The 11,057-nt window shown below is 39.3% G+C and overlaps 1 protein-coding gene across 1 annotated transcript in view; it reads right to left on the bottom strand.

Moving 5' to 3' along the window:
• Positions 1-9,730: 9,730 nt before the first annotated feature.
• LOC146462383 (uncharacterized) overlaps positions 9,731-11,057 on the bottom strand; it is a 9,364-nt gene continuing 8,037 nt past the window's right edge. Inside the window, exon 3 of the mRNA XM_085085693.1 lies at positions 9,731-11,057. This exon is cut by the window's right edge and continues 653 nt beyond it. Coding sequence (XP_084941819.1) covers positions 10,406-11,057 — 652 coding nt within the window. The 3' untranslated portion in view covers positions 9,731-10,405.

The following is an 11,057-nucleotide window of genomic DNA, read 5'->3' on the forward strand; positions in this document are numbered from 1 at the left end:
CCTTGTTGGTCACACAAAACAATTTTACCATCTTCTTTTCTTTGCCGTCATCATGCTGCGTAAACTTACTGATCTTCATAAATGCACCGACCGACCAAAGAGTTAGACCGTCTTCATGAAGATTTACCCTATGCATTGTGTGATATAAAATCCTACAGTGTCAAAAATAATACTTGGATTCATCCCGACTCAAGGGACCGTCTGTCTTTCCGGTCCTATTGAGAGCCGAACGTTGAAAGAAACATCGAACTTTTCATCCCCTGAATCGTACCACTTGTAATGAAGCGCGAGCTTCTCAAATGAAAGCTAATACATAGTACTTCTCTGTGACACTTTTTGTTTCTCGTTGTTTTTCAAAATGAGAGTTGTCTTAGTTTTGAGTTTATTCATTTCTCGGGAATGGAGGGGTTTTAAAAAAATTAAGCTTCAGTACTTCAGTATTCGTTAGCCTGCGGAACTAAGCCTTGGATTTTACCCGATTAAACCGTGGAGTTAATCAATCCACGCTATTTTCTTTCGCCGATTTATGATTGCTTTTAACCGGTCAGTAGAATTATAATACATTTACGTTTATACAAGCCATCAATTGCAATCTTCAATGAAATAGTAAATACAGGTAGTGATATTTGTATATTTGTATATTTCCTTTGTAAAGCTATAATAATTGCCCTTGTAAACTTGGTGGCAATAAATATGATTTTAGCTGCTATGCTGAAGTTTTCAAAGTTCATTTCAACTGATGAACATTTTTGTGTACTTCTGGTTTGTAGACTAAAGTGGAAGTATCAAGGGAATTCGGTGTTGTATCAACATCTTCAAAACGTTTTCCTTTTAACAACAGAATCCTAAAAGTATTGTAAAATTGTTGTATATTGTCTCCCCAGTGTTCTAAGACTACCAATAAGTGTCTCTGACCACAGATGGACTGGGTTTGAATGGACTGCAACTTGAAAAATGTTTGGCTAACTGTTTTCAATTTCTCGCGTTTTTGTTCCCAAAATACACTAGAGCAGGTCATGAGTTGTTCCTTTCTAGAATTCAGTTAATTTTTTTCTTGATGTTCTAGAATTATTTTGTAACCAAGTGAACGTGTGGTCCCAACATTTCAACGATAAAAGCTCAAAATCCCCGTGATACTTCCCCTTTAAGTTCAGATGGTCTGTGAGGCAGTGTGGCGTGATATCAAAATGCACATTCTTCTCACGGTTCTCCTATTTTCTTCTGATGATAGTTAGGAGAATATATTTCCACATCAAGACCTTTTCGTGATGATTTCCTACATTCTCGTGACCAGCATGTTTGAACAACAGTGATAATGTAAGGGAAAAAATTGTTTTACAAAAGTGCGAGTCTCTCATACTGAGGAGGTGGTAAGGCTCTTACAGACGGGTATTATTAAGATTCACGGTTCCCTTTTAGCCCCAATTTTCTCTGAGCTCATGTTTCGACTTGAGACGTTAGAGACGTTAGTTTGATGACTAAGCAAAAAAACTTCGGAAATTACTTTCTTGTGACGTCATCACTGCCACCTTAACTAACACGTGACTTGTTCCCAGGGTATTTTGGTTGAGGGAAGAGAAGAGGTCCACAAGCAAGTTTGCTTCGGCGTTGGCGCTGGGCAACTGCCTTTACTTCGTGTTCTGATTGGTTCATTGACGAAATGTAGACTTAGAAAGTTTCTTTTACATGTAATTATACTTGCAAATTCTGAACACTAAGCACCTCAGAAGCTAAGTGACCTTTCATGAATAAACCCTTCCCTCCCCCTTCCTAACCCCCGAGTTTAAGCTGTGGACTGTTGCTGTGCCACTCTGTAATTTCATATCAACATTCCAGGAATAAGAAATGAATTGTACAAACTATCCGTGATGTCTTATGATGTTGATTAATCAAAAGAACTCAAGCTTCTTATCGGCCAGCCTCTTCCCCATGGTCCTCGCGAAATTCAAAATGTCAGGCGCGAGACGTTTTCACTCTCGGACAGGACTCCACGAAAACGGACTTTGAGAAAGTCTATGGCACACGCTGAAAAATACACTTGATTTTCGCCTTCGCCTCTTCTTCGCCAGCAAAGACCAAAATCAAGTGTTTCACGTGACAAAATACCCCAAACTGAATAATCACTAAACTAAAATGAAACTATAAAACGTTTATTTAACAATAGTTTTGTTTTGGAAAAAATGAGATGGAATATGTTGAGCCTGGTGAATAAATGAGAATGATGTATTAATCAGTAAATGACACAGGCATATTCGGAAAAAAATCCTGTTCTCAATAGTTTTTTAATGGTAAAATCGGCCAATGAGGCATTACAGTGGTTGTACGGGAAAATTTAAAAAACAGTTTTCCAATTTTTCTAGCAAAACCTAATAGACATCTGATTGTAAATGGTTTGAACCCAGGAGTCATGTTATAAGTACGTAAATTATGATCATCCGGGTGAGTGTAGTCCTGAGAAGGACTGTTTGTGGTGACTTTGACTGACGTTTCGACAACCTGAGCGGAAGTCATCTTCAGAGTCAAGTGAATTGTGGAACGTCAGTAGGTGGTATATACGTCTCTGGTTGTTAACCTGATTGGTCAACGAAGTCCAGATGTTATTGGTCGTTTGTCAGTAAGCCGTGATGTTATTGGCTGTGAAGACTGTAAAAAGTGATTGGTGCGTTTCGATCCGTCTTTTGTTAGTCAAAAAGTCCGTGGGTCTATTGTTAGTAAAGTGTCTATTGTTTGTCTGTTTCGTTGTTGCTGTCAATAAGTCGTTTGCATGGTGCAGGTAGTTGTAGGCAACGGTTGAGTGGCGTTTGTTCTAAGTTAGTAAACCAGCTTTCCAGAGTGAGTCGCTGATGGTAATTTGTGCTGTAGGTAATGCTCTTGGCAGAGTCCCAGTCGATTCTGTGGTTCGTTTGTAACTGGTGCTCAGCAATGTGATTGTTGATATCACCATTTCTAGTTGCTCGTTTGTGTTCAGTCAGTCGTACGTTTAAATTTCTACCGGTCTCACCAATATAAGTGGCCTGGCAGTCGCAGCATTTGATCTTGTAAACTGCTCCCTGTCTGCGGTTCGGTTCGTCTTTGTCCTTTACTTTCGTCAGTAGTTGTCGTAAATGGGTTATAGGTTTGTGAGCTACACGGATGTTGTAGGGTTGTAGAATCCGTGCGATAGTCTCAGAAGTGCCCCTTACGTAAGGTATAGTTACAGTAGTTACGGGAGTCGCGTCGTTGTTTGTGGCGTTAGGTTCAGTGTTCTTGTAAGTGTTACGTCTAACAAAGTCCTTGTTATAGTTGTTCTTGTTGAAGACGTTGTCTAAGTAGTTGTTTTCGTCTGCGAGTCTGTCAGGTGAGTCACAAACCAGTTGTGCTCGCCTTGTTAAGGTCTGTATAGTCGTTGCTTAGTGAGAAGTAGGGCTGTAGGATGACTGGTCCAGTAGTCTGTCAAAATGTGTTGGTTTCCTGTAAACCTTAGTACTTAGTTTGTTGTCGTTGTTGTTACGGGTAACTAAGCAGTCTAGAAAAGGTATCTTACCATTGTCTTCGATCTCCTTAGTAAACTGTATGCCAGCGTTCTGTCTGTTAAGATCGTCGACTCCGTCTTTGTGTACTGCTGTAAAGGTGTCGTCTACGTACCGTAACCAGAGCGGTAGTGTCCGTTTGTAGGTTGCTAGGGCTTGTTCCTCGATGTTCTGCATGACATCTATTAGACATAGAGATCTGTTAAAGACAGCCCTAATTTTAACAGTACGACAAAGTCATCAAATTTAATAACCTGGTGACGTCACAATAAGGCGCCAGTTCAGAACTCGGTGAGTTTTCGGAGAACATTCAATTTGTTCGGTAATTTTTCGGTTGTGTTCACGTCGCATACGCAGAATTCCTGGCGTCTGGCGTTGACCTCGATCGAGAGAACAGTGACCCCGAGTAGTGATCAGCATGTCAAGACTCAACTTTTTTGCAAATTTAAAAGAAAATCCCTATAATTGCTTTTAAAGCTTCGCAAAATTTTGCATGTTGACATGCAAATTTCAGTTTGATACTAAAAATTGGGCTCACCCAGCTCGTTTGTGAGTTATAATTTAGGACGGTTTTTATAGGTTATATTGTTACTATGGTAACGTATAAAGTAGAGAAAACAACTATAACTTGTTCACCAATAATTAGGCATTTGTTTGATACCATTATTGTTGTATCATCTGATAAAGAATAGCAGTATTGATCCTGGAAACCCTGCCACCGTAATTCGAAATTTTGTCAAGTACATCGGACTGCGTTTTTTCCTTTACAACTGTATTTCGTTCAGCGTTTGCCTCATTTTCAAGGGTTACGTATCATTTTGCCGCCAAACGGTCCAGGACACGCGATAATGTTGTTGCATTGTACAATTTTCTGTACAATTGCCTAAATCGTATCGCAAGGCCCAATATCGGTTTAATTTGTTTTTTAGTGCCATTTGAAGAACAAAAATTTACCAATGATATTACTACAAAGAAGAAGAGTTATAACGTTGCAAGACGACAAGACTTCTACATCAATTTAGACGGACATTTGCAAAACGCCAATCTAAGTAAACTTCATTAATTTTCTAAGTTTTAGTAGGAAGCAAATTGTAAGCTAGCTTTGCATATTTTGGTCCCAATTTGCTTAATCCCAGTGTAATTCAAATTACTGTAATTATCGAGAGCCTTTTGTTAACAAACACTACGGCAGTTTAAATGGCATGGCTCACTCAGGAGAAGAAAGAAGCTATGAAAACATTTCAAACGCTAAAGATTTAATTTCGCTTAGCAACTTTCGATATGTTATGAAAGAGCAAGGCATGACTACGTACAGCTTCAACTAAACTCAAAGAGTTGCGACCATTGATAATTTATTTTCCGCAACGATGAATCTTGCCGGTAACAAATAAATCTGATGCAAAGATATTGAACGAAAGGAAGAAAAGAGTTTAACACGCTATTGTAATTGTACCTTGTATTGAAGGCTGGCAAAGGATAGAGTTCTTTGTTTGTTCATCTAAGCGCTTTCTCTTGGTTTGAATAATGTGAGATAGCGTCCAGCCCCCTTTTTATCTCGTTAGCGCCTCTACTAAGCAGCTTACAGAATCTTGAAACAAAAACGTCATTAAGTTGATTTGCATGAGAATATGTCCTTTGTAACATTTTGCTTCGGGTAATAAAGTACATAAGGTAGTTACTGCGTGAGTGGTCAGTGCACGGCCAGTTAGTTGAGGTCGTTGGCAAGGTTGGCAGGAAAACTGGTATTATTATAAAAGAGATTCATACGGCCGGCGAAAGTGTTAGTTTTGGTTTTGGCTTTCTATGCCTTCGTCATGGAGAAACTTACGAGAATACAGCTAGCTGACCAGGGGAACCCTGAACCCGTAATGCTAGCAAAAAATCTTAACCGAAGACTTTCGATTCAAAACAACCAGCTTAACAACAGCTGGGCAAAAGTGAGAGACTCTTTGGACAGAATTAAAGGCTTCACGGAGTCAAAGATAGAACGAGACAAGAGTGAAATGCTGAAATATCAAGACAAACTGAAGGGAAACAGCGGTAACTTCTCCAGCCCTGAAATATCCATGGCAAACACTACGCCGAGGAGACGGTCAATAAGTTTAAACATGACACACGAAGAAGCCATGAATCACACGTTGCTGGAAAAAGCCGCGAAATCGCGGCCGAGGCGGTTATCTGTTTGCAGCGAAGCCTTGGCACAGAGCTCTACAATCAGTTCGGAGAAAAAGCGAGTGTTTCGAAGACGAGCGAGCCTGTCGCTGTTTGAACTGCAAAAGATGAACGAGGAATTCAATGGGACATCGCGAGGAGCAGAGTTCTCAAAAACTTTTCTAACCAATTCTCTGGAAGAAGAACCTTCCACGCGGAGAGAGTCAATATTTGACATTGTTGAAAGCGAGGAGGTTGAGCCGATAAGAATTCCACCATCTGTTCGTTTACCTCCTATTCATCAACTACAACCGGCAAAACTTTCCACGAGAAACTTTGAGAAAGATGTAGACTTCGAGAAAAGGAAAAGTGGCGAGCTTGTCGACACCGGAGACCTGAAATATTGTCGATATCTTCGAAACGCCAGGAGAAAGAGTATTGCATAATTCTACCCATTTTAGTATATACCAAGTTAGTCGTTTGGAATTGCTACCCAAATTAGCAGGTCATTTGCGGTTAAAAACTGTCTCTTAACCACTTTCTAAAGAGGTCCTGATACTGAGGTACTACGTACGAAAAAAAATGCCCTCAAACGGCCGAAGAAACTGAAGCTTCAAAGAGGAATATTTACAAGATCAGTGTGGAGTTCTCGCTAATGTGTCCCAATAAAATTCATGGAACTTCATGTTTATGACTCGATGTTTGGCTTAATAAGGAAAGAGTTCATTAATTGCGTGATTCATAAACATCAATGATCATATATTTTATTACCAAGCTTTTGGAGCAAATGTATCAGTTTACTACTTTTGCTAGCAGTTGTAGAGTCAAACGCTTTCGCGCGAAATGTGTCCGACACAGAAAAGTATTAATTAATTGTACTTATTTTAAGGTATTTACACAAGTACTGTACATATAAACTGAATGGTGTATTATTTTTAAACCTGTACATGTTCTGAAAATGTACACTGACAACTTTTGTACATAATCATAAAATTAAACTAAAGCAATAGTGGAATTCCAGGAATTGTCTATTAAATGGAACGGTAATAAATGACCACGTCGAATTTACTTTTGCTGTATACGTAAGCTTCCGTTTTTTCTTTTTTGGGAACTCAAGGCATCAATTCCGAGGACTATTTGATCGGAAGTTCGGAAGGCCTCAAATGTTATGAAAAAACTAAAGTTTTCTTTAAAATGACTCCTCGCAATTTTGAGACTGGTAAAAATGATTGCATTCTGCCTCGCGGAAAACAATGGCAGCCGGAAGATAATTTTTTGTAGTAAGGCCTAATTGTACATGTCGTATGAATTTTAGTCGCATTGAATATTTATCCATTTGTTTATGCTTGCCATGCTTTGTAATGCAGATTTAAGGAACACAAATCACAAACAGAGGAAAAAGAGGTGAAATGGCCTAACGCAGAAGCCTAAAAGAAACCACGAGGATTATAAAAACTGATTAGGTTTCCTTTCAAAATTCAATATTGAATGTCCTACTATAAATATGTTCAACAGGACAAAAAGAAAAGAGAGAGAGAAAAATCAAAGATTACAACTGTTAATTAAAATCAGTAGTTATATTAACAACAACGAGAAGAAAGATCGTCAGTTCAATTTCTTAGGTTTAAAGGAACAACTCGTGATATGTTCTGGCACATGCTTGGAAACATAAACGCGAGAACTTGAAAAACGTTAGCCCGTAGCTCATGAACACCCGACATTTTTCAAGTTTCAATCCATTCCGACCTTCTCTGTTTCTGCGGCCAGAGGCACTAATCGACAGTTTTATTGCAGTGGAGTGATAAAATTTTACCAAACTAGACTATCACTTTTTTGTTTCTGTTGACAGGCAAACATTTTTGGGCTTTGAAATGACATCAAATTTGCGTGATACTTCATTCTACTCCACCCCTTGGTGTAATTGTCAGTATTGTGGTGAAATACCAAGGTTTTTGTTCAGTTTTTCGTGGTTTGGACCTTTTGAGAGCACTAAGGGGCCGATTGGTATATTTTGAGCCACCCCCAGCCTACTCCCCTTCCCCGGCTGACCCGGTTAGGCTGTAAGTCACCGGGATCGCGTTCACCGGGCCAGCCATTTTTTTTGACAGCAAGATTCAGTAATATAGCCAAAAAATGTTCGACATATGAAGGAACAGAAAACAATAAAGCTTTTTGATTATGAAAAAAATAATTTGCCAAAATGATGAATTAACGTGAAGTAATGCGATCCATAGTCTTTTTGTTGGAGCCATTATTCACACGAAAACGTGTAAATTTAGCCAGCGTCGGGCTGGCTGCCTAATATAATACCGGGCTGAAAAACTCATTTCGGCAAACCGAACCAGCCCAACTCATGTAATCGGCCACTAAACAAATATATATATATTTTTAAAATATTACGATAAAACAGTAGAGCTGAACGACAATCTTTTGCTAAAATTTCCTCGTTAGCTGTAGCCAAATATCGTTACACGTCACCGTGGGCGTATATTTAAAAGGTTAATCCACCGGAATAGTCCCTAATCCAGCTTAATTGTGCTGTGGCTATTCTGTATATATATATATATATTTAGCTTCGGTTATTTTGGTGTGATTTATTATTGATTTTAGCACGAAAGCTTTATTGTGAACAGCCGCCTTATGTGCTTGGTGTGACGCAGTTGTCGGTGAAGTTGTATTTTAGTTTGTTCATTCGAGACTTGAGCATTTGTAAAAGAGTATTGAAGTAACCCTCCTAAACCTTGATTTTTATTGAACAATTACAGTGCACAGTTATGCGTTACTTACGGTGAATTGATGATTCAATGAACACGTTCTAATTAGCACCTCGACTCTTACCTGCTAATTTACTTTGAGGCATTTATTACACAGTCAATATCAAGGGATTATTCTACTATTAAGGCCAATTCGACGCGATATTCATTTTATTGGGAAAGTATCATTAATTCCATTTCATCAGATCAAAATGAGTTATTAAAATCTAGTGATCTCTTATAAGAAATCATCTTCCTCCATATACAACTAATTGAAAAATAAACTTTTATTAAAAAACTGGAAAAGTTATGGAGTCGATATGAAATTTACCTTTCCGTGCCTTATCCAAGTAAACAACTAATTCAGCTGATACACTGATTTCACAGACAGAGGAGACAAATTTTCCGTACGACTGGGCATTAAAAAACACTGAGTGTTTTCAGCTCCAAGACATAAAAGTACTTGCCTCATGCCTCTCAGCCGTAAAAGTATTGCGCTAGCTAAGCGTCATGCTTACAGGCTCAGTCAACGCCACGTAAACTTTTAATAGACTTTCTCAAAGTCGCTCGCTCGCTCCTCATTGCATGGACTTTCATTGAATGGAGTTCTCGCTCGCTCGCTAGATCGGAGCTCTGACGATCGCGCTCTCCGAGCAAGTCTATGCATACTTGTAAGCAAGTCTATGCAAACTTGTTCCCATAGTTTTACGAAATCCTGTTTCAATTTATCAGTTATTAGTAAACTGCTTAAAATGAATTTCTTGCGAGCCGGTCCCGGCAACGAGAACATTAATTGTTTTTCATAAAATCAGGTTTAAATTACGGCAGTATATTCTTAGCTGAACACAAAATTTGGAAGCTCTCGTAAAAAAAAAAAAAAACAACAACAACAACAACAACAACAACAAAACTCAATGTTCACAAGTGATTTTCAAAATGGCTGACTGGATGTTTAAAAGATGCTCGCTTATGAGAGTTGTCGCGTAGAGACGTAGATCGTGTGTGAGTCTCTCTTGCACCACCAGAAAGAGCTTGGAGTTTATCGCTGCTTCCCAGTAGGCTCGATTGCCAGCTATTCTTCGGGGCTACGAGCCCGCTTCCTTTCTCCGAACGGACTCGTTTCAGGGAGGAAGTCCCGCGTTCCTAGGGATTTTTTTTTTCGGGACTCAAGTTCATATATTTGATTGATTCATTGAGTTATTTTTGTCTCTTGTAATTATCTAGAGTGATTATTTTTGTTTTCAGTGTGTTACATCACCTCGCTATATTCAGAGTCGTACAGAGAAATCTCTCCAAATGGCAATGTTTTTAATGATATTGATTCCCGCATGAGCACAGAGGCCTTCATTGCAAGCATGTTTCAGGTTAACTGAAGATAATACAAATGTGGTCCACTGAAAATAACCCTGTGATGGATCGACAAGCATCCTGTCCAAGCAGGGGGAGCCGGTAGCAAAATACTGCTTGTTCGTCCACGCCAAAGAAACCGAGCTATCAGCAGGTTTCAAATTCCAGATTTTTATTTGCGTGAACTATGTACAGTTTTTACAACAATCAAAATTACGACGTCAAATTAAATAGAAAATGAAAAAATACAGGAATGATAATAAAATAAAAGGTGCGCTGTGACCAAAGCAGTTTAGTTGGCTTTCGAGTTGGTCATGTACTGCTACGTACGAGCAATAAGCGTACCTATAACACGTAATTTATCAGTAGAAAATAAAAAGAAACTGCACACTCAAGTTAAAGATATACTTCTATGTTAACAAAGTTAATAAATTTAAAAAGAATAGCAAATAAACAAGTTAATAGGAGGAAGGTTCCAGCTCCGATCCGGCTTAAATCAGTGAATTGGTCGTCTTGGTCCATTCCGTTAGTACAACTTCACAGTACCATCGAAAACTACTCTATTTAATTTGAAAGTTCTCGCTCAACTTTGCCTCGTTGTCCGTTGGAAAAGAGGTCAAAGGCAACATTGTTCGTATTGATTCGTCATGGCGCTAAATGTGTTTGTTGACTCAACGCGGATGGATAAAAGAATGGATTTCTAAAGCTGTTTCTCAATTTTCCTGTCAATGTCCATGGGATCAGTTCGTGAAGAGAACTGTCTTCTGATGGCTCGTTCTCTTCGTGTGTAACCGCCACCTGAACGTTTTTCAGCCGAGAGTTGGCGTCGATTTCGTTCTCTGGCGAGAAATCATTCTCCTTGTGATCGTAACAAGTGCAGTGCAGTACACACAGGCGGTATACTTGCAACGCGAGTACCAGCGCGTTTTTAGCGGTCAGGAATATGACCATGTACTCATAAGCTTGATAATGAGCAATTATGAACAACCGAAACGTGAGGAAAGGACCATCTTGCATGAAAAGCGACATCAAGATTCCTACAAGTTCCGAGGTAAGTCGAGATTTCTTGGACGTTTCGTCTTCAGTTTCCTGCATATCAATTCTTGCGGTCTCCGGCGAACTGGGATTTTGGGCCTGCGCAGTCTTTTCTTTTAAGGGACGTAGCTGATCTTGCTTTTCACTTGCATGGAGCATGAGATTTGGTGACGTTATTGATGTCGTCATATTACCCGTCAAACGTTCCGGTCTCATTTGACCTATATCGAGTGAAAAGCGCCCAGGCCCTCTCGTTTGACCA

This window comes from Pavona decussata, unplaced genomic scaffold (genome assembly GCF_977016875.1).
Source record: "Pavona decussata unplaced genomic scaffold, jaPavDecu1.1 SCAFFOLD_189, whole genome shotgun sequence".
Classification (NCBI taxonomy): Eukaryota; Metazoa; Cnidaria; class Anthozoa; order Scleractinia; family Agariciidae; genus Pavona; species Pavona decussata.